At 42.0% G+C, this 23,808-nt stretch overlaps 1 protein-coding gene across 2 annotated transcripts in view; it reads left to right on the forward strand.

Moving 5' to 3' along the window:
* Nucleotides 1-23,311, forward strand: part of ARFGEF1 (ADP ribosylation factor guanine nucleotide exchange factor 1) — a 98,463-nt gene extending 75,152 nt beyond the window's left edge. Inside the window, exons 24-39 of one of the 2 annotated variants that reach the window (XM_032469941.1) lie at nt 1,973-2,013; nt 2,108-2,277; nt 2,636-2,787; nt 2,917-3,089; nt 4,052-4,212; nt 5,089-5,219; nt 7,789-7,918; nt 8,969-9,104; nt 9,187-9,325; nt 9,908-9,980; nt 12,940-13,072; nt 16,879-17,018; nt 18,481-18,649; nt 19,348-19,486; nt 20,398-20,515; nt 21,860-23,311. In XM_032469941.1, the coding sequence (XP_032325832.1) occupies nt 1,973-2,013; nt 2,108-2,277; nt 2,636-2,787; nt 2,917-3,089; nt 4,052-4,212; nt 5,089-5,219; nt 7,789-7,918; nt 8,969-9,104; nt 9,187-9,325; nt 9,908-9,980; nt 12,940-13,072; nt 16,879-17,018; nt 18,481-18,649; nt 19,348-19,486; nt 20,398-20,515; nt 21,860-22,024 (2,170 nt within the window). In that variant the 3' untranslated portion in view covers nt 22,025-23,311. Of the gene's footprint in view, nt 1-1,972; nt 2,014-2,107; nt 2,278-2,635; nt 2,788-2,916; nt 3,090-4,051; nt 4,213-5,088; nt 5,220-7,788; nt 7,919-8,968; nt 9,105-9,186; nt 9,326-9,907; nt 9,981-12,939; nt 13,073-16,878; nt 17,019-18,480; nt 18,650-19,347; nt 19,487-20,397; nt 20,516-21,859 lie in introns of those variants that run through there. The other variant, XM_032469942.1, reaches the window with a different exon arrangement.
* Nucleotides 23,312-23,808: the final 497 nt, after the last annotated feature.

A 23,808-nucleotide genomic window follows, 5' to 3' on the forward strand; every position in this document is an offset into this window, starting at 1 on the left:
CACCCACGCTTTTCTTTAGTGGAGCATTACTAGAAATAGAGTGACCCTCAGAGGCTACCAAAGTGAGTAGGAATTTGAATGCCCTTTCCCAGGATGCATGTTCCCCCTACCTTCCACCGTCACCTGGGTCTGCAGACCCCGTCTGTTTGCTGATGATCCTCTGTCCTTGCTGCCTTCGTTCTCCACCAGCTCACCCACCGCCTTTAGAGGGTTCCACCCTGTTTCCCCGGAGTTGCATATAATCCCCATCTCTGCTTCTGTTCTCACTCCTCTGCTCTTTGCCACTTGCTTCCTTCTCTGTTATTTTTTTTTAAAGGTCTTTTTTGTTTCTTTTGTTCCTTTTCCTGTTGTCTCCTGTACTATGTAGTTTGACACTCTTTGTGGTATAGTTTTTTTATAACCATTGCCTTCCATGAGAATACCTCTTTTGAGAAACAGCTTACAACATTCATAATACATAATCTAGTGAGTCTCATTTTTATTCATGAGAGGTTTGCAGACTTGTATGTCTTTAATTTCTGGATCCAGTCTAACCACTGGGTTGAATGGGACCCTATTACTCTTATTCCACGCCCTGCCCCCCCCCCCCCCCCGATTGTATGGTCAGCTAGATTTCTGAATTGCTGTCCTATTCTACACACAAGAGCAATATAGAAAATCTGAAGATACCCTTTAGCGAGAGGTCAGATTCTGAGTTACTGCCTTGTCAGTTTTTAAGCTGTTTTTTCCTACCTTGTTTTTGTTACTCATTGCAGGTCATATAGACATTCAAGGGCATTGAGGTCGAAAAATCATGATACACTCAGAACATTTAGACTGAGGTAGTAAGAAAAAACTAGGGTAAATTTTAAATGTTTAAATTATGTTTTGCTCAGGTAAGTGTGAGACAGTGTAGTAAAGCAGTTGACAAGAGTGGACTCTGGTGTTGGCCTGTCCTGGTTTGAATCTTGCCTCTAGCATTTACTAGTCCTGCGACTTTCAGAAAGTTGTTAAATATCTTCGTGCCTCAGTTTCTATGTTTATAAAATTGGGAGTATAATACTGCATACTTCTGAGGGTGTTCGTGATTACTGTATGATGTTATATAGAGAGCACTTAGGATAGTACCCACCCTGTGATTGGCGGTATCTGTTACTGTTACTATGATTACTTTTATTTCTAAGTTTAATATGTGACCTGCTCCTGCCTTTAAGGTTTCCTTTTTATCATACAACTCCTATGATGTACATTTTAAATTGAGGAGTGTCAGTTCATCCTGAAAGTCACGTCAAACCCTTGGTTACAAACACAGAACATGGATAAAAATGCAGACTTGAAAATAAGAGGACCACTATGTTTATGCGGAAATCTTTTATGAAACTTTGAAACACAAGAAAAGAGCTCAGTGAAGAAGGCAGGGCAAAGCTGGACAGCACAGCTTAACTCTGAACATTTGACTACCCTAAGAAAAGTGGTTTAGCCACTTGTTGGTTAAACTGTTGGAGGCTATTTGCAACGTTTTGTTAATTGCTTGTAATTTAACATAAATGAGTTGTTAAATCAAACGTACATTGTTAAAATAAGGTAGAATTTTACATTTTAAGAACATGCTTAAAGCTAGTGAATACTCAGGAAAATTGAAAAATCTACTCGTGTGTATGCTAATTATTAGTTTTACAAATTAATATTTTTCTTGTTCTTAGATTCTTATAAGATACCTATCCTAGTGTTTTTAAATTTATTGATACAATTACAGCAATGTATTTGTACTCTAATATACTGTTGATTGCAAAGGAGGGATGGAGAAACATCCAGCTACACTTGTTACTAAACTATATGATAAAAAATCATTTCATCTGATTTTTTTTGTTCCTTTAAAAAAGATAAAAGTAGCTAGTACCCCAATCCCCTTTCTTTTGAATTGATGTATCTGAATTGAGACTTTATAAATTATGTTTGAGACTTTTGAATTATGTTTTTTGGTTTTTTTTAGAATATTTACAGGGTCCACAAGGTTAGATGGCAATGCTATTGGTAAGTAGGTACATTTACTCCACTTATAAATTAACTTATTGGCTAAAAGACTTGAAAGTTAAGGTTAAAAAATGTTAATCTGTTTATATTATAGTGGATTTTGTCCGTTGGCTCTGTGCTGTGTCTATGGATGAATTACTTTCCACTACACACCCAAGAATGTTTAGTCTACAAAAAATAGTAGAAATATCGTATTACAACATGGGAAGAATAAGATTGCAGTGGTCTCGAATTTGGGAAGTTATTGGAGATCATTTTAATAAGGTATTTGAATAATTATAGGATTTGCTTAATTTGTAATATTTTTTGTTGTTTAAAATTTTCTTATCATAATCTAAGACCTTTTCACTTTCCAAACAATTTTTTATTACATTTTTGTGATTAAATTTAGAAAACCCTTTGAGTCCTGTTTTTTCTTTTAGAAAGGATTACTCTAGGTTTTAAGAATTTAGTTAAAATTTGTTCTTCCTGTTGAGAAATATTGTTAGCACACTTAATGCCTTATGGAGAATCTTTGGATTTACCTGTCTATGCTGTTAATTTAATATTTTTCTAAAACAAAAATAAAGACGTATACTTTCACTGCTGACATTAGCACCCTATATTTCTGTTGCCATTGCAGGTTGGCTGTAATCCTAATGAAGATGTAGCTATTTTTGCAGTAGACTCCTTGAGGCAGTTGTCAATGAAGTTCTTAGAGAAAGGGGAGCTTGCTAATTTCAGATTCCAGAAGGATTTCTTAAGACCTTTTGAACATATAATGAAACGGAACAGGTATTATATCTGTTGAATTGCTTAAAATCAGAAAAGTACCATATTATTTTCCACAGCAGCGGGACTAACAGAAGAAAGGGAAAAAAAAAACTGATGAGTTTTATCCAAGCAATTATATTAATATTTTAGGTCTCCAACAATTCGAGATATGGTTGTACGGTGTATAGCACAGATGGTTAATTCTCAAGCGGCTAACATCCGGTCCGGGTGGAAGAACATTTTTTCTGTATTTCATCTAGCCGCATCCGATCAAGATGAAAGCATAGTTGAACTTGCGTTCCAAACAACGGGGCATATTGTCAGTGAGTATTCTCTTAGCTCTGTTCAAGCTAAAAAGACAAACTTTAATGTGTTCAGAAGATAATTTAAGTATACAATTATGGGCCTGTCATGGGCTGTAAGTTTACCAAGTTTTGCCTACAGAAGCAGAGTAAATAATGATATAGTATTATCATTATTATAATATAGTTAACATTGAATGTTTACTATTTTGCAAGCACTGTAAGCCCTTTGCATGTATTTTCTTCAATCTTCATAAGACCTCTGTGAGATAAATAGATTTATTATCCCTACCCCTGTTTTCTTTTTTTCTTTATAGATTAGGAAACTCAGGCCCATTGAGGTTAAGTAATTTGTCTAAGGGCACAAAACTAGTGAGTGATGGAGTTGAGATGCAAAGCCAGAGAGTCTTAAGGCACATAGGCTTTGTTTTTGGTAGGCTGCAGTGCACAGCCTCTTTTGACTTTAAGGGAGAATGAGATACTAAGAATGTAAATTAAGCTTATCTAGATTATGATGACCATCATCATCATTCACACCAAGAATAATGAAATCATCATAGTTGTCATTTATTGAGTGCTTGCTTGAATTAAGTATTGTGCTAAGCACTTTACTTACATTTTATTTAGTGCTTACAACTATCCATTGGTATTTCATCCCCATTTTATAGATTAAGAAACTCAGATACAGAAAGATTGAGTGTAATTTTGTATAGTCACTCAATAACCATTGATTTTGGTAACTACTGTATACCACTCTGTTAGAAGCTGGGCTTCTAACAGAGTTTCCCTGTTTCCACTGCTCAAGGCAGTCAAGTAAGTGGTCAAGACAGACTTTTAGGCCCATGTCTGGTGGACATCAAAACCATAACCTAAGAAGGTTATTTCTAGGTTTAAGATCTGTTACAACTAGAGGTTGGTGTGTGGGGTGCAAATAAGAATAATTGGAAAATGATCATTTTTTGTTATGTTGTTCTCTCTTATAGCCCTTGTGTTTGAAAAACACTTTCCAGCAACCATTGATTCTTTCCAGGATGCAGTGAAGTGTTTGTCTGAATTTGCATGCAATGCGGCTTTCCCAGACACAAGTATGGAAGCAATTCGACTTATTCGCCATTGTGCAAAATATGTGTCTGATAGACCTCAGGTATAGCATCATTTAGTGACAAAATTTTACTGAACATTTATTTCCAGTCTGAAATCTAAGTTTATTTGGAAATTGAGAGTATATGAAGCATTTATTTTTCAGTTAACCTCAGAATTATTTGAGCTTGATTCTGAGTTACGGTTACATTTGTTGAAGATATCAGGTATTTTTCTGAGTGTTTCACTTCTATTAACTTGTTTAATTTTCCATAATAGCTTTCTAGGATAAGATGTGTTGTAGTCCCATATAGATAAGGAATCTGAGGCACAAAGAAGTTAAAAAAAATATGCCCCTGGGATGGTAAAGGAGACCTAGGATTTGAACTCAAGCCTGTGTTTTTAGCCATTACCTTAATGTACTGTGTCTTACCTATCGTGCTCTGCATACGGAAGTTCTCTGTGGGAGGGTGTGGGCTTAAGCACTGAAGTGAAAGGTTGAATCGGCAGCCGGGCTGCCAGCTTTAACCTGCGTGTCTGAATCTGTCTTTGTAACTGTCACGAGGAGAAGTGATGCTTCATAGATCTTTACTGCATCCTGACATGGACCTTTGGGTGCTTAATACCTCTTACATCTGCTCATGTGATCGTCACGCCTCCCAGTGTGCTTGGGGTGGCTGCGTGGTGTCATCTCACTTAAATGATAAATGTGGAAACCTGAATAATGCAGAAAGCTGGTGACGGAGTTGCAGCTAAAACCAGCTTTTGAATTCTGTCCATGACCTGCAGGCAGTTGTAGTCTCCACCTTTATACAAGTTGTTTATCAGATTGCTCACTTTTGATTTGTAAAGCATTTAAACATTTTTTTAGGAGAAAATAATATGCTTAATGTATAGGTGTTACGTTTTGCCTTTGATAAACCTGCCTTTCTTCTTGAAGGCTTTCAAGGAGTACACAAGTGACGACATGAATGTGGCACCTGAAGACAGGGTGTGGGTGAGAGGATGGTTCCCAATTCTCTTTGAGTTATCTTGTATCATCAATAGATGCAAATTAGATGTAAGAACCAGGTAACAATCAGTATTTGTAATTAAAATTCTAAAAGGCTTATTTTGATGTTAATCAAATTAACTTATGTGAACACAAGTTCAGTTTTATCAAATGAGGTAATTATTAGGCAGATTTTAAAATAAATTGAGCAACAATAAAAATGGAAATAAATTACTTTTCCTTAAAATATGATTATGGCCTACTTTGAGTTTTAGATTCTTTGTTAATTTACACATTCTGTCTTTTCATACATCTGTTTCCAATCAGAAATTGAAGCTAGTGGCAAAATTTATTTTATTTCCTGATGAATGATAAAAATTTCCAAATGCATGTCTTTGGTGTATTTTAGGCAAAGAACTATTTCTCTTTAAAGACTGTCCAGTAACAGTTTTGAATAACTTAGGCCTATTCAAAAGGAATTTAACTCTCTCAAAAGTACATTCTCAATAAAAGAACTGTATGAATATATAGTCCATTTGTAAAGAAACTATTATGAATGTAATGTAATCGGACAAGTGCTCAGCCCACACTTCTTATAAGAACTTGTTATATGAACTTTTTACAGTCCATATCAATCCAATAGTATAGTTTTTCTCACCCTGTATTTTTGACCGCCAGATTGAAGTGACCAACTTGTGTGTCTTGGTATCTGTCAGCAGTGCTTGGCATGAGTTCAGTATTGTGTAAAACAAAATCCCTCTTTTATATATTCCCGCCTCCTTTTTAGTCCTTTGGACAGTTAGATTTATTGGATTTTTTTTAAGTCAGAAAGAATACAGACTTGTAACAAATCAGTGATAGAATGTAATTAAAGAATGAATCTCTCCTTCCTCCCCTTATGTCAGAAGCACACTCATCCCCAGCCAAGGTTAAGTTTGTTTTATATCCTAAGAAATTTTTCATTTTTATAGTATCATTTGTTACAACAAATTTTTATGAAATAGAAAATAATCTAAAATAGGACTCAAACCTTAGGAACTTGTCATAGAATTTAGTAATCACAAGAACATATGACTGACTTCCTTTCCTTTCCTTTCCTTTCCTTTCCTTTCCTTTCCTTTCCTTTCCTTTCCTTTCCTTCCCTTCCCTCCCCTCCCCTCCCCTCCCCTCCCCTCCCCTCCCCTCCCCTCCCCTCCCCTCCCCTCCCCTCCCCTTCCCTTCCCTTCCCCTCCCCTTCCCTTCCCTCCCCTTCCCTTTCCTTCCCTTATGAGAGCGGGCAGGCTTAGGTGAAAGGCTCTAACATTTTATTTTGCATTTAGGCATTGAGAAATTTTTGTTGGTGGACCTTTTAGGAACTTTGATAGAATTCAAGACAGCCGCCAATTGATGTAACTCTAAATTATTTAGATTTCCAACTTTCAAATGTCCAGCCACTTCAGTAGAGCAACTGCCATGTCATAACTGAAAAGTCTTGTAAACTCAACACCCTCTCCCTGCCCTTGTTTATTTATAGAAATCGGTTAGACTCAGGACCTATCTGCTCTCTTAGTCTCTTAGCCTGTCCTTGTCTGGGACCACGCTACGTTGCTTCTCACCATACCCTGTGTTCCAGATTATGGATGAGTTGTGAAAGAGAGGAGAAAATATGTGTTCTAGTTGATAAAAAAGAGAGAAAATATGAGTAAACTTTGTCCAGTGATGGCTTTTTCTTATCTCGTTCCAGGATTTGGAAGGGCAGTTATTTGGATTACATTTTAAAATGCAACACTGTGATTTATGTAACACGCTAATTACAAAGTGCTTCCATGTGTATTCTCATTTCAGTCTCTCAAAATTCTGTAGATTTAGAGTTAAATAATTAACCCGGAGAAACTTTGTTCCAGCTTACTTCCATCAGACTTTTGGAAATACAAATCTTTCCTAAGTGGAAGGGTACCTATAGTTTACTAGAAGAGATTAATGTGTAGAGAAAAGATCAAGCTTTTTAATGAAGACTTTATTCAAGAAAGATAGTAAGAAATCAGGAAGGCAATTTTGAGTTTTAGTTTTAATACTTACTCAGAAGAAATGAATGGAATACTCTTCATTCAACGAATACTTCACTATGTATTGAGCTGCTCTGTGCCTGGGATACAGCAGGAAACAGGCACCCTGCCCACATGATATCCCCCCCCCCCGCATATAATATCCTTTAGTTTGAGGATATTATATGAACAATTAGAGTGTTGGCTAAAAATTCATATAGCTCTTTGAAAAAGTTTTTCCAAAATCTAATTTTAATTTGTTCTTAGACTAATGTCAGTATATTTTCTTCCACAAAATTAATATTCACCCAAATGATGATCTTCCTCAGTCTGTAATTTCATTTACAATTTTAAAATGCTGGAATGATGGGATGGGAGTGGAAGAAAAAGAAAAGAAAAAAATCTTTAAGACGAAGGCCTTTGGAGTTTTTCCCTAAATGATGCACCCTAAGGAGGCCTGTTTCAAAGCTTAAATCTCTAAAGCTCACGAAGCTGTTGAAAGCAAAGCTTAAAGCTGGTTGTTGAACTTTGTGTTCAGTAGTTTTGTGAACTATAAAAACTATTTTAGGAGGGGGATTTTGATGTGATATGCTTTTTTAACTTTTTTTTTTTTTTATCATTTTAGGGGTTTAACAGTAATGTTTGAAATAATGAAAACTTATGGCCACACTTATGAAAAACACTGGTGGCAAGATTTATTTAGAATTGTTTTCAGAATCTTTGACAACATGAAATTGCCAGAACAGCAGACAGAGGTAAGAGAATATGAAATTTTCATGTAACACTCAAGTCAAAAGGCTCTCTTTTTCTAATACATTTTAGTATTTCAAATTAAATGTAGAGAACAGGAAAAAAAAATACTAGAAGGTTTTTCTTTAAGGCATTAGAATATAGTACGTCTTTATAAACAATACGATTTGGGGGTAGAACTGAGTTAATGAATTGGGTTTTTGCTTTTGTTGTTTTTAATTGAACTTCCAGTATCTTCCTCATTTTAATATTGTCACAACTAAAACATCAGTAGCTTTCCTTCGTATTCATAGTGACTTCTTATTCTGAGTTAATAAAGAACGCATGGTAAGTTTTATTTGTTTGTGTCAGTGTCTTTCACTGCACACAGTGATAGGTACTCATTTCAGTCCGTGTGGGGAGGGAACAGCAGGTCTTCGTGTTTCGGCCCATGTAGTGGAGTAAGTGCAGATTTAAGGCCTCACTGACCTGCACAAAACTGCTTTAGACCTACAGGTAGACGCTTAAAATGTCTTAGTAAGTAGACATGTCTATGCACTGGCACAAAACCATATATAAAAATCATCAATTCAGATTAATCATTTATGTATTTGAGAAAAATAAAGAAACTGCTTACACCAGTTTCATTTTAAACCTATGCTAACCCCGCTTGGGTAAGTTCCTATTATTTCCTTCCTGTTTTTCTTTTATGTTCTGTCGTGTTCTGGAGCACGGCCAGTTGTTATTAGTGCCCCTTGTTTGAAAAATCGTAACATTAATAGCAAGACAAAGCAGTAGTGGTTTTTTCCCTCTTAAGTGGTTATTTTTTATGATTAAAACAAAAAGTACAGAAAGTAGTTGAATCATTTTATACATAGATGGTTATGGGATAATGAAGAGAAATAGATACCAGATTGATACGAAGTCTCTGAGATGAATGTAATATTCTGGAGGGAATTAAGTGCTCTGAAAGGAACACAGACAGGCTTATGTTTTAAGTATGCAACATATTTCTTTTCTAATTCTAGTAGTTGATGAATGGTCTGACCTTCGTTTAATGACTGTTTCCCCTGTAGAAGGCTGAGTGGATGACAACAACTTGTAACCACGCGCTTTACGCGATCTGTGATGTGTTCACCCAGTATTTAGAAGTACTCAGTGATGTACTTTTGGATGACATTTTTTCCCAGCTCTACTGGTGTGTGCAGCAAGGTAGGTCTCTACTAGATAAGTGACACAAAGTGTTAAATGTGACCCTGGTAATACACAAATGAATTGCTGTTTTCTTTTCTAGACAATGAGCAGTTAGCACGATCTGGTACAAACTGCTTAGAGAACGTTGTTATTCTGAATGGTGAAAAATTTACCCTAGAAATCTGGGACAAAACTTGCAACTGCACCCTGGACATCTTCAAAACCACGATCCCACATGCGTAAGACTATTTTATACAACTTGATGTTTGTATATTGAATGATGGATATAAAAGGTTTGATAGTACCTAGTGATTTCTCATAATGGAAATCCTTTTTAAAATATCTCAGTGTTCCATGAATTTGTATTTATTTCATAAAACTCCTATAAACCATAACAGATACATGAATTAAATTTTTTGTAAACCAAAACCTTTAGTCTGAGCATCCAAAATTTGGGTCATAATGAAGTGATTTTATCAGATTTTATTCATACAGTTTAAACCGAACAGTGGTTCTGAATTGGAAAAAAAACCTCAGCATTTAGTTTAGTTCTGTAAATTTAATAATCTAAGGAAAATTTATTTGTAAATGTTGTATTTTACAGTTAATTGTCATCTTTTTCTAAGGGATAAGTTTGTAATTGAGTTGTAGGGGAATTTTTACTGAGGGGAAGGTAAGACGTAGCCTCGCTGAGTGACTGTTGATGGCACCTGGGTTGTTTGTAGGACAACTTGAACTTACTTCCCAGCTCATGTCATTTCAAAGTATGCTGGATGTGGCATGCTTCCCACTCTGATTGGTGTGACTTTGGTGTTTTAAAGGCTCTTGACCTGGCGTCCCTCTTCAGGAGAAACTGCTCCCCCACCTCCATCTCCTGTGAGTGAAAAACAGTTGGTAAGTTTTAATAAATAAAGCATATTTTAAATTAGTTAACTGTCTGTGGTAAATAATTTTACCATGGAGTAAATTCTTGTATATGAGCCCAACTCTTCTAAAAAGGGGGCATAAAATATAGATGGTGTGAGATATGGAATAAAATGATTTCAAGAGTGCAAGACGCAGGTACCGGGTTACATACTGATTCACATACCAGGCTCAAGATATTATTGAATTTTATTTTATTTAAACTTTCCATTTTGATATAATTTCACCTTAAAGTTACAAAAACAGTATAAAGAATTGTAATATACCCTTCACCCAGCCTGTTTGTTTCCTAGGTCTGCCATAAATTACTATAAACTTAGTGGCTTCAAACAACAGAAGTTTATTCTCTCACAGTTCTGGAGACCAGAGGTCCAAACTCAAGATATCAGCAAGGCCACATTCCCTCCCAAGGCCTTAAGGGAGGATCTTTCTTGGCTTCCTCTAGCTTCTAGTGACTGCTCACAACCCTTGGCATTCCGTGGCTTATACACACATCACTCCATCCTCTGCCTCCATCTTTACATAGATGTGTAAGGTCAAATCTATCTCTCCTTTCTCTTATAAGGACACTGGTCATTAGATTCAGAGTCCACCTTAAATTCAGAATGAACTTATCTCAAGATCCTTAACTTTAAAGACCCTAGTTCCATATAGCCTTCACAGGTACCAAAGGTTAGGACTTGGACTTACCTTTCTGGCATCACAATTTAGCCCACTAACAGTCTGCCCTCTGGTGCCCAAAGGTTTATGTCTTATCTTTTGGACAAAGATACTCACTCTGTCCCAATATCCCCAAAAGTCTCAACTTACTACAGCATCAGTACCAAGTCCAAAATCTCATCTAAATCTCATCATCTAAGTCACCTAGATCAAGTATGTGGTCTGTTCTGGAACAAGATTTCTCTGCATCTGTGGACCTAGCAAACAGATTACATGCTTGTGAAATACAGTGATAGGCAAGCATAGGGTAAATATTCTCATTCCAAAGGGGAAAAATTGGAAGGAATGAAAGGGTCACTGGTCCTAAGCAAGTTCAAAACCCAGGAGGGAAAATTCATTAAGTTTCAATGCCTGAGGATAATCTCTGGGGCTTGATGCTCTGCCTTCTGGGCCCGTGGCTTCTCCCTCTGACCAGAAGGAGCTCTGCAGCTCTGCCCTCTGAATGTACTCCTTTCCTTAAAGGTTAGCACATGTTTGCAGTTAAGGAGCTCTGTCAACCCATTTCTTGCCTGAGGAATCCCAGAAGCCTGACAGCCTTCTTTCATTTCATGTTTTTTCTGTCCCTTTCAGTACAGGTTGGTATGTTCCTGCTGGTATACTGTTCTCAAAATCCTGGTGTATGTCAAGAAAATCCACACCATTAAACAGGAGGGTTGTCAGCACATCCTTCCTGGATAACCCTGTCTCTTTTTCTGGCTTCTGCTTGTTTGGATCCATTAGTCACACACCTAATCGCTTCCGCAGACAGTTGTCCAGCTCTCCAGGGCATGCTTGCTAACAGTGAATTGCCCGATTTTAGCGTCCTTTGCAATCTGGATAGGTGAAGAGCCTCTCAAGCCATCACATGCGAGTTTCTTCTTGCTTAACAGTCCCTTCTTCATGCATCTCCTCACTTAAGCTTTTCTGTAATCACTAAGGAGAAGCCAGGCCACACCTTCAGCAGCTTGGAGATCTCAGCTGCTTATCCAGGTTCCTCACTTACAAGTTCTGCTTTCCACCCAGTAGTGCAGCACAATTCAGCCAAGTTTTCTGCTGCTTGTGACAAGGGCCACCATTCTTCAGGTATCCAGTCACATGTTCCTGGTTTCTTTCTGAGGAAGCGCCTCTAAAATTCATATTTCTATCGACATTCTGTTCACAACCGTACATATATTCTTCAGGATGATAGAAGCTTTCTCTACCATGCGTTTTATTCCTTCTGAATCCTTATCAGAGTTGAGGTTAACGTGTTTTTCTACCAACGGTCTCTTCAAGGCACTTTACGTTTTTTTCTGTCATAAGCCTCAAAATTCCTCTAGCCTCTACCATTGCCCAGTTCCAAAGCCACTTCCACACTTTTAGGTATTTGTTACAGCAGCATCCACTTCATGGTACCAAAATCTGTATGTCAGTGTTGTACCAGAGAAATGGAGCCAGTAGGCGATTCCTACATCAGTATCTGGGACTGTTACGTCAGAATTTCAGTTCATCTTGAAACCAAGTTCTGTCTCCTCTCTGAGTGTGCTGCACGCTGGGACAGTGTATGGCCAGAAGAGCAGTCACGTCAGCCATCTGTTGTCCGACACTGTGCTGGTGCGTTGCATTTGTTACCTACGTCCTTAGCAAGGAAAGCGTCATCTCCATTTCAGGTCAGAAAACCTCAGCCCAGGAAGAGTCATTGCTTTTCCAAGGTCACACATGGCTGGGTCTGAGTTCTGGTGCAGCTCTGTTGGATTTGCATGTTAGCTTCTCTTATGACACCACTCTCCTAGTTAGTCACCTTCTCACTGACCTTTCTGGTCACTGATTTCTTAGGTGACAGAGCATCCTTCCCTAAACGCACTCTTACAAAGCTTGCAGAGATCCGCCCCCCCCCCCCCCCGCCCACATGTATGTGTTCTGTTTAGATTTCGTCAGAGTTCATGGGGACTGCTGACTAGTTTCTCCGCACAGTGAAGCTTACCTTTTTTTATCTGTTGGTCTGGAGTGGTGTCAGGCCCACGCCCATCGAAGGTCAGAAAGGAAGCTTTTCTCATAAAGATTATCAGCTCTTACCCATGTTTAGGTAATATTAAACAATTTTCTCATTCTGTCCATAATTGCAGTGTGTACAGTGTCATTTTCATAGGGACACAATGTAATTTTCTTAAAAAAACAGTGTAATAGAAACCTTTTCCTCATTAAGCTTTATTCATTTTACTTACAATGAATTTTTTGTTTGTTTTACTAGGATACAATATCGCAGAAATCTGTAGATATTCATGATTCTATTCAGCCGAGATCTGCAGATAATAGACAGCAAGCTCCATTGGCTTCTGTCTCCACTGTGAGTGAAGAAGTCAGCAAAATCAAACCCACAGCAAGTGAGTTATTCTCTTAATAAAAATAGTGTGTTTTGTTCTGTGTAGGCAGGGTGTGAGATCCGTGCTTCTGCCTTTGCTAGCAGACGTGCTGTAGTCGGTCGTGTGGTCGCTTTGTTACTACACTTGCTCCAGCTCGGGCGTCCCCTGACAGATGCTCCCCTGGGGATGCTCGGGGACTCGGCCAGCACCTGCAGGACCAGCTTTCTCTGCCGCGCTTTCACCCGGGGGTAGTACACGCACGTGGGTCTTCCTCAGCATCCCCTTCTGCCTGCGGGTCCCGTGTTCTTCTGCGAAAGTGGGGCCCGACAAGCCTTCCTCCTGGGCTTCCTGAGGGGCCAGCCTTCCCTGCCCTCGGCCACCCCGGCCCAGGTCTCCTCTGCGCCTCCCTCGCCTTCTTCATTCAGCTCTTCTCGCAAAGGGGAATTCCTTCTGTTTTTTTACTAACTTGGTTCAGTTTCATTTACTAAAGGAAAGTTGTAACAGAGAAAAGAACAAAAGTAACTGTTCATGAAGTGAACAATTTAGTGGCATTTAGTACACTTACAGTGTGTGCAGTCACTGCCTCTGTCTAGTTCTAAAACAGTCTTACACCCCAGAGAACCCCCGTAACCATTCTGTAACCATCATGCTGTCGCCCTGGTTCTCCCCTTCCCTGGCCCCTGGCAGCCACAGGCCTGCTCTTTGTCTGCAGATTTGCTTATTCTGCTCATTTCATATAAACAGAATCACACAGTGTGGTTTTTTGTGTTTGGCTTTTATTTAGCATGATATTTTCAAGGTCCGTCCACATTGTAAAGTGGATCAGTGGTTCCTTCATTCCTTTTTGTAGCTGACTGTCCCTGGGGTGGATGTGCCGCATTCTGTTTATCCTGTACCCGGCTGATGGACGTTTGGGTTTGTTGCACCTTTTAGTTAGAATGAGTACTGCTGCTTTGAACGTCTGTGTGCAAGTATTATTTAACTACCTGTTTCTAATTCTTTTGGTTACATACCTAGAGTAAAATTGCTGGGTCATTTGATAATTCTATGCTTAACATTTTGAGGAATCCCTGAAATGTGTTCCACGGTGGCTGTGCCATTTTATATTCCCACCCACCAGCAATTTCAGTTTTTTCGCATGATTACAAACATTTCTTTTTTCCTTCCCCTCCTCCCGTGCCCTCTAATAGGCATCCTGGTGGGTGTAAAGTGTTCTCTCATTGTGGTTTTGCTCTGTGTTTCCCTAATGGTTAATGATGTTGAGTATTTTTTCTTTCTCATGTTGTTGGCCATGTGTATATCTTTGGAGAAATATCGATTCATGTCCTTTGCTCATTTTTAATTGGAGTTTTTGTTGTTGTTGAATTAGAAGAGTTTGTTACATACTCTGGATGCTGAACCCATGTCACATACATGATTTGCAAATATTTATTTTCTCCCATTCTTTAGGTCTTGTCACTTCTTACTGATAGTGTTTGCTGATGTACAAAAGGTTTAAATTTTGATGAAGTCTAATTTATCTGTTTTTGTGTTGCTGCTCATGCTTTTGGTGTTCTAGTTAGGAATCCACAGCCAAGTCTGAGGCCAAGAAGGTTTTCCCCAGTATTTTCTTCTAAGAGTTTTACGTTTATGGCTCTTATATTTAGGTAATTGACCCATTTTCAGTTAGTTTTTTTCAGGTAATTTTTGTTAATCTTAGCCGCTTACATTTGTTCTTGAGAGAGGACAGATGTAGTATCCTCCTTGAAAGAAGCCTCTGGCTTCAGTCTTAAACTTCTTAAAAGGGAGTTGGGTGGTGATGAGTGGCCCATTTTCATTTTTTATTCCTGTTCTCTGGAGAGCAGCATGGCTCATACAGGAATCCCTAACAGCTTCAGTCTGCACTGGAAAATGCCGTGAGGACGTGGCTTTGCTCTCTCAGCCCCAAGACCACACTGAAATACACTTTACTTTGAAAGGGAAGGACATGGTCACACATTGTAGAGTTTTCACTTGGTTGATCTGGGAACATTGCTTTAACTAGAGTGAAGGGAGCTGCTCCCCGCCACCCTGAACCGAGGGCTCAGCTTCCTTCTTCTGCCAGACACCTGCTCCAACCATGCCAGGTTGTTTAGGGCACGTTCACCGTGTCCCCGTGACCCCCCACGTGGTGGACAGTTGTAGGTGCTCTGCTCCGGGAGGAGGCATCCGCCAGGACCTCCTGCTCGGACACCCCCAGTGCAGGCAGGGCCTTTGGCCCTGTTCCCAGGGGGCAGCCGTCTCGTTCCTTCTGCACAGTTTCACCGCTGCTCCAGCGTCTCGTCCAGTGCCTGCTGACCCACAGAGTTCATCTTCACTTGGCTCTGCTCCTTCTCCTTCTGTGACCGGTGAAGTGGTTTGCCTGTGTGACCCTTGGCAGTGTCAGCCCTTGTGGACAAATAGATATTGTCCCCTAAGCGTGCTACTGGTCTTGCCAGTGAGACTGAAGTTAGGACCTCATCCTGCAGTTTCCTCATTGGCCCTCAGCTGCCCGCTGGCAGCTCTGACCGCCTGAGCAGCTGCCTTTGGAGCTGATGAGACGTGTCTCCTCGGACATCTACCTCCTCCGAGCCCCCGAGCCCGGGAGTGCTGCCCCAGACTCCTGCTCCCGGGGCCGAGAAGTGCTCTTACCACTTGGATGAGGGAGGGCTAAGAGGAGACAGCCATGGGACTTGGGGTGTCTTTTATTCTTTGTCTTTTGACTTGAGCTCTGGTACCAAGCACAAAATACTCAGTACTGCAGCATTTCTGAAAACTGTCTGGGAATGTGCCTTTATGAATGACCTAAATAAGAAAAAATTTAAGCAAGTTATTTTGCTATCTCCCCCCAATCCCGAAAACATGAATTTCGCTTCCAGAAATTGGTGCTGGAAAAGGGAATTTGTAACAGAAGCGAAGTAGGAGAAAACTGAAGGACTCAAATCAGTCACGCGGAGCTGGAGCCGTTGCCTTGAGGCCGCCGAGCAGACGGCTCCCCCCGGGCACCCGCCCCCCGGCAGGCCCGGCACAGCACCCCGGGGCTTCAGCGGTTGAGGCGTCTCACCTAACCTTGGTTTCTCCATTTACTTAACTGGATGGCCAGTGAAAGGGAAAGTTCTGTGAAGAAGCAGGTCCTGTCGGCTGCTAGATTTCCAGCCAGTTGTTGAAGCGCATGTCCCAGCCCCGGCAGTGTGGGAGCACTGGGTCCTTCCCCGCCGTCACTCGTATAGTCATATGCTCGGTGTGACTTTATAGCCGTCTGTGCTTCTGGGTCCCTTTGGAAATAGAAGGGCCTCTTAGCTACAACTACTAACCTGGGTCTAGATAGAACACGTGCTCTGATTGCCCCCCAGTATGGTCCCATCGGTCAGGGTTCTTGGCTGTCCCTCACTTCCAGCCTCAGGTCGAGTCCCCGCCATCTGTTTCTGGTCTGGGTTTTTCTTTTACCCAGAGTCAAAAGGCAAACTTGGGTTTGTAGTAAATGCTATTATTAAAGGTGTAGCTTTTACTCCATTTGATCCATTTTATTAAGGAATAACCTAAGTCTTATTTGTAAATTTGTAGTGGACTTTGAACATATTTACTTTTCTAAGTCATTTTGAATGTATTTGTTTACTTAAAAAGTCAATTTTCTAAGGCTTTTCTAAATATGGTTAAGTTAAGCTTTTACTGAGTAGTGCTTATGTGCAGAAGCAGGCTGTCCTCAGTGTGAAACGTGCAAGTTGCCTTCATACATGTTAGTGTTTCCTTAGCATTGTAATGTCATAGAAATTATAAAGGATTCAAAATAATTTTTGTTTGCATGTGCATTGGGGTGGGTTTCCTCACAGAATTTCCAGAACAAAAATTGTTTGCCGCCCTGTTGATTAAATGTGTTGTGCAGCTGGAACTCATCCAGACTATCGACAACATCGTGTTCTTCCCCGCCACAAGTAAGAAGGAGGACGCGGAAAACTTAGCCGCGGCGCAGGTGAGTGGGCGTGAGGGCAGCTTTCTGTGGAGCAGGGCGTTAGCTCCGCGGTCTGGGCTTCAGAGCAGAGGTCAAGCTAGAGGGTGCATTTGGGGAAGTCACCACACAGATGTCATTTTAAACCGTGGAACTGACGGCATGGCCGAGGCGGTGAGTGTGGACAGAGCTGAGGGGAGAGTCAAGGCCGCACCCTGGGCCCTGTGGTTGATCAGGCAAGTGGTTAAAGAGCCCGAGGACAAGAATCGGGGTGAGGTCGGGCGGGAGACCAAGGGCATGTGTCCAGCGAGTCAGGTGAAGAAGGTTGTAAGGAGAGGGGTATGATCAGGTCTGTCAGAAGCTCAGTGGGTCGAGTGAGCGGTTGCCCTAGGGAGTTGCTCTAGCAGTTCGGTGAACGTTAGTTGACCTTGACGTTGTGTTTAATTGTAATGTTGGTGCAAAAGCATTGCTAAAACGGGCACAAGAGAAGAGAGGACATTTGCAGACAGCAGACATCTGTAAGTCGGCCAAGGAGTTCTGCTGCTAAAACAGGGTGCAGAGAAGTGGGTAGTAGCTGAAGGGCTTGAAGGGGCTCAGGAGAAGCGTTTGCTTTGTTTTGTCGGTAAGATGGGCAGCATTGCAGCCCGTTCCCGGGTGAGAGTTCTCCTGGAGAGAGAGAAACGGTGCAGACGAGAGGGCGGGGGCTGGAGCAGTCTTCAGGAGCGAATGGCAGTGGTGCCTGGGGCAGCACCCGGCGTGTCGTGCGTAGAAGCGCAGCCAGTTCATGAGGGTAACAGGAAGGCCAGCAAATTGAGGGTTGTAAATGTCAGAGGTTAGTCGGTTAGTGGTGGCCGTCTGTGGGAGATCTCTTCTGAGAGCTTCTGCTTTCTCCCTGAGATAGGAAGCAAAGTCATCCCCCAAGTGAGATTGGGGAGGAAGTTCTTGATACTTGAGGAGACAAGTGAAAATGTGAGCTGGTCTCCAGGAAAGTGGACCACGGACACATAGGGGGTTGCAGGGCAGCACGCAGAGCCCCTGGATTTAAAGCGAAGATCCCTCTCCCTCCAGGCGTGTGTTTTGTGTGGCAGACGGAGAGCAGGCAGTTTGCCAGCCAGTTACTAACAGTAGGGGGGTGGCTTATGCAGGAGAGTGTCCGTCATCACAGTCCATAGGCTCAGACTGGCTAAGAGAAGTGAGGACCTGGGGAGGGAGGGGAGCAGAGAAGTGACGGCAGGAGCCTGAAGGTCCGGCGAGGGCAGAGCTCTGGGAGTCAGGAATTGTGGGGGGGGGGCTGTCGGGAACTAGAGGTGTGGTGCTTGGTGACTAGGATGCATGGAGTGAAGATTCTGGAAATTTAATAACAAGATGCATCTTTTCTGCTGAGACAGAGCAGGTTAAGTTCTATAGTCTTTGGGAGCGTGGATTTCTAAATTGACTAACATCTGTGGCTGTGTGTGCATGTGCTGTGGTGGTTTGTTTTCCAAAGAGAGATGCCGTGGACTTTGACGTTCGAGTTGATACTCAAGACCAAGGAATGTATCGCTTTTTAACATCACAACAACTCTTCAAGCTACTGGACTGCTTGTTGGAGTCACACCGATTTGCAAAAGCATTTAACTCCAACAATGAACAGAGGACGGCTCTGTGGAAGGCAGGTAAGCCGTGCGCTGCGCCCTCAGTGCTCACCATTCGTGGATGTGCAGCCGGTGTTCACACGATGGGAGTTGACTGCTTGTGTCCCTCTGGTCTCTGTGTGTCACTGTGTTAACAGAGAGAGAGAGACCCCCAAATCGGAAATTTGCCCAGACGTGTGGGCAAATCACGCCCCATCCCAGCGTGTGGGTTTTGCTCACCGAGAGGGAAAGAATTCTCAGTAGAGGCAGAGGGACAGAGGAAGCGGCTTTATTTCTTAGAGAGAAGGGAAAAAGGGAACACTCAGGTGGGGAGCTGTCAGCCAGGGAGCTGATCGAGACAGGTCCAGCCCCGATTGGGCCACGGGGTCTTTATTGGACGGCATTGCCATCGATGTCTTCACTCCAATGGTGCCAGGCATCTCCTGTCACTGGCTCTTTCCTCCCGTGGCACTCAGCCCTAAAACAGAAACTGCACCTTCCCAGGCAATAGTTGTTTTTTCTCCCCAGCTTGAAAAGGGAGGAAATTCTAAACATAGAAATGCCCAACTTAGCACCCCCGCGTAGCCAAGAGTGTGCCTTCTCTGTGTGACGCCAGTGCACAGGGCCAGGCCGCTCTGCTGTCTCGCAGCAGGTGCCCCGCTGCCCACAGCGTGTGCTCCGCGCAGGCTGCCTCCCCGTGAGATGCCTCGTCAGTTAACGCGGACCTTCCCTTTCTGCAGGTTTCAAGGGCAAATCCAAACCCAACCTTCTGAAACAGGAGACCAGCAGCCTGGCTTGCGGGCTGCGCATTCTCTTCCGGATGTACACGGACGAGAGCCGGGCCAGTGCCTGGGAGGAGGTCCAGCAGAGGCTTTTAAAGTAAGGCTCTGGGCTGAGTGTCGGCCTGTGTGGCTGCTCGGTGCGGAGCTGGGAAAGGCCACCGGCTGTGCATCCCTGCCCGGCTGCCCGACCAGGCAGAGGCTGGGGCCCAAGGAAGAGATCGTGAGAGTCAAATACAGTCTTACAGACAGACCGTGTCCAGTGTTGCTGTTACAGGAGAAAGGAGGAAGTTTTCTGTCTTAAAATTCAAAAACTTTATACTATACTTGTTAGGCTTTTTTCGTGCCATAGATCGCTCTATTTTTGCAAACCCATCCATTTGTGAAAGTGAAAACTTGCCTGCCTGCATTTAGTTTGAAAAAATGTGGAATTCTATTGGTGTTATTTTTTGCACTCCCTTTTTACTTCATGACAGCTTAAGTCTGTCCTTGAAAATTTGAACTTATGCTAAGAAAGAAACATGCCATTCAGAGAGAATAGTAGTATTTGCATTGGATATTTGTGTCGTCTTAGGGGAACAGATGTTCTCAACGGCCAGTTAAACTCATTTGAGAGCTTTAAGAGCACTTGGTCTCCGTTCCCCATGTTATTGGTGGGACTGTTCAGGCCCAGAAGCGCCTCCTTCACTACGCGGGGGGAGGGCCCCGGCTTTCAGCCCGCGTCTCTGGACACCAAGCTGGTGCGTGTGCCACTGCCCAGGGGCTTCGTGTCACTGGAACTTTAGAAATGAGAGGCATGTGGGTTTCCTGATAAGCTGTGATGGCTGCTTTTACTGTCTTTATTTGGAAAACATGCAAGTGTTTATGTTGACACACTAGTTCATGTAAACAGACAGTCTAGCAAGTTCCTGATAGTGCTCTCTGCCCTCCTCGCCTTGGTGGTTCGTCCTCAGTGACCGTCGTCCCAACAGGCACGCGAGCACATGTAAAAGTGAGCCTCTTCTGTTGCAGTGTCTGCAGTGAAGCGCTGAGTTACTTCCTCACTCTGACGTCAGAAAGTCATCGCGAAGCCTGGACTAACTTACTGCTCCTGTTTCTAACTAAAGTTCTGAAGATCAGCGACAACAGGGTAAGTTCGAGGCCCTGCGCCCAGCCCGGCGCCCCAGCCTGACGGGCGTCTGCCTGGGTTGGGGGCAGAGGTGCCGGGTGTCTGAGCCTCCTCTCTCCGCACCCGCCTTGTCCCCCAGTCCGTGGTTCTGGGGGCGGGGGGTCAGGAGGAGGAGTCGGGGTCCTCTAGGGCACCCTGGCAGGCTACTTGGGATCCCCTACAATTTGCAACTGCTGACCTGCCCACCCTCCACCCAGCCTTGAGCTCTGCCCCCAAACACAGCTGTGTCTGGGCCCCAGGCCTGTGCTCCAGGCCCCGGCCTTTCATTTGGTACATTCAGTGATTGCATGTGACTTAAGCTCAGTTTGGAATTTTAAACCATAAAAATAAATATAAAATATAAATGTATAGCCGTATATATAAATACATATTTAAAGTTTTCAGAAATACACATTTCACTCTTAAACGTAGCAACTTACAGCACGCATAAATGAAAGCAGGTGTTACTGTGATTACTGAACAGGTTTTAAAGTGCCTAGTCTGGTGGCCTGACGTCGGGCACTTTGGGCCATGGTAGTGATTGAGAGCCGGTAGAGGCTGCGTGATGCAGCTTGGTGCCACACAGACACCCACCCCAAGCCATGTGCTGTGGGTCCCCATGCGTGTCCCTCTGCATGGTGGGCCGGGTAGAGCGTGGAGAAGCAACTAAAGGCACCAGCAGCCAAGGGGCTGGGAAGGACTTCCACTCCAGTCTGCCTCACGCCGCAGTTTGCTTTCTTGCCACGGTTATGGCATGCTGCGTCCTTGCACCTCGTGGGATGTGAAGAACAGAAAAGGAGAGAAAACAGGCAGGCGACGAGGATGCAGAGAATAAGGAGCTACAGCAAAAATACAAAGTATATCAATTGAACTATAAACACGAAAGGTAGTCTTTGCCTGGAGACCTCGTATCTTATATGGCAATATTTTCCCTAAAAATTAACATTTCACTTAACAAATAAGAAACACAGTTTCAGTAACATAGCTTATAAAAACTCAACTGTGGTTCCTGCTTGGCTTCTTTGGCGTTATTACTACCCAGGGAAAAGAACGATAAATACTAAAAGTTCGTCACAAGTTTGTCAAGGAAATGTAATGGAAAAATATTTTTCAAAATAAGGATAGATAAGTAGGTGAATAATGTGTGCATTAAGTTGTGTGTGCTTCTCAGTCTTTGAGCGGCATGATCAGTGATCACTGTGTTCCCCGGACACCTCTCCTGCCTTCACCGTCAGGGCAGTGCCCCGGGTGGGTTGCCTCTAAAGCACTTTGAGGTTCTGGTTTGCAGTGCGAGCACTACTAACAGAGCAATTCGTTTCTCTCCAGTTTAAAGCTCATGCATCGTTCTACTACCCTCTTTTATGTGAAATTATGCAATTTGACTTGATTCCTGAACTTCGTGCTGTTCTTAGAAGATTTTTTCTGCGAATTGGAGTAGTTTTTCAGATATCACAACCACCTGAACAGGAATTTGGAATAAACAAGCAATGATGGAACTAAGCATTTTTCTTTTGGCGTTTACATCCCTCCGCTCTTTAAAAGAACCCTGGAGCTGAGCTTTCCTACCTGAAAAATGGTTTCTCTGAATTGCAGTGTCTAAGGGTTACTGGTAAAGAAGCTTAAAACTTCAGCTCGAACCTGCAGTCTCCAGTCCCTTTTGTAACCTGGTGGATTCTGTTTGTCGTGTTGGGCTCACGAGCAAAAAGCCTGTTTCCACAGTGTCAGCCCACGTGTCCTTCCCTGTCCTCGGTGCAGGGGGAGCCCCACATATTTTGGCAGGTGTGGAAGTGAAACTTACCCAAAGAACTACAGATGTAAAGATTTGAACTTCTGCAAGAAGTACAACTCAGGAGAGCTGTATTTTGAAGGATAAAATGTTTATAATTGGGGGTTGGGGAGAAGAAATTATCGTTCATGGTAAGATATTTAGCAGCTATGGTATTCTTATTCTGAAGATTTTTGCACACTCAGGCTATCTGAGATACTGGTAATCATCCTTCTGTGAAAAATGTACAGAGATGCAGGTCTGTAATATAAAAATCTTAAACATTATATAGTTCTTCCTGCACTGTTTTATTTCTTTATTTTCTTATTCATTTGCTAAATATCTATAATGTTTTGTCAAATGCACTAAACGTTTGGGTTAAACTTTGTCTTTTTTTATTTCGTGGGGATTTTGGTTTTGCCCTTTCTAGAGGGGGTGGCTGTTTTGAGGGTTGAACATGCCCAGAAGCTGTTGTGGCTGACACTTGTCATGATCAACAACAACAGAAGAGGTGGAAAATGTCCCTGCTGATGTAACTACCTGGTAATATCCTTCTCCTAGGGCTTCTAAAGGTGAGCCATTCAAATAGAATGATCCTTCATGGACCGAAACTTGAATTACTGCAAAATGAATCTAGGTTGCTCCTGTCACTTTCTTTTCTTTTGGGTGGCGAGGCTTGATGTAGATTTTACTCTGTGTACAGAATTTAATGTTGAATATATTAAAATAACAAATCTGGCATGGTTTGAGGAGGTTAGATTTACTGGAAATGTATTCATACTGTGAATTGTGCTCTGATGGTTAAAAAAACGACAAGATTGTCAAGCATTCCATATTAACAGTGGATGTAGAAAATTTTTTCAGATGGATAAAATGTATATGGTACAGATGTAAAGTTTTCTATGTAAAAAATTCTGTACAACTTTCTGTACAATATTGATTCTCATCTGGCATATTCTAATCAGGTTATAGGTCAATAAAGTTTTTGAATTATTTCATCAGTGCAATCAAAACCTGTGTAATCCATGGCCCCGTGTTTCATTAATTCTCTTGTTGTTGTAGTTAAAAGCCAAACAGCTAGGTAAAGGATATTCTCGTCCAGAACTACATGTAAATTCAGTATTTTTTTAGTTCTTATTTTTTTTTCCAGCGGTAAGGCTGTGTATTTTGCGGGTTGTGTTAGAAGTGTTCAGTGTTTGCTCTCACACCTTAGACAATGAGCATTCACTGAACAGAGCATCTGTAAGTGCACCATATTTATCCCCCCAAGACACAGCCCTCAAGCCCTGCTGGATGCCAGAGCTGGGAGCCACTGTGACCTTCTGATCTTTCTGAGGGGTAAGTGTTTTCAAAAGACTTGGCGGTTTGTTATTTTATGGTGTAATATCAGGCTCTTTCTAGCAGAGACAGATATCTTCATCTGAGAGTAAGATGAAGCCTAAGAAGAAAACTCTTTAAGTGATTAATTACAAAAATTAGCATTAAAATTCACATGCAGCTAAAATTTAAA

This window comes from Camelus ferus, chromosome 29, assembly GCF_009834535.1.
Source record: "Camelus ferus isolate YT-003-E chromosome 29, BCGSAC_Cfer_1.0, whole genome shotgun sequence".
In the NCBI taxonomy this organism is placed as follows: Eukaryota; Metazoa; Chordata; class Mammalia; order Artiodactyla; family Camelidae; genus Camelus; species Camelus ferus.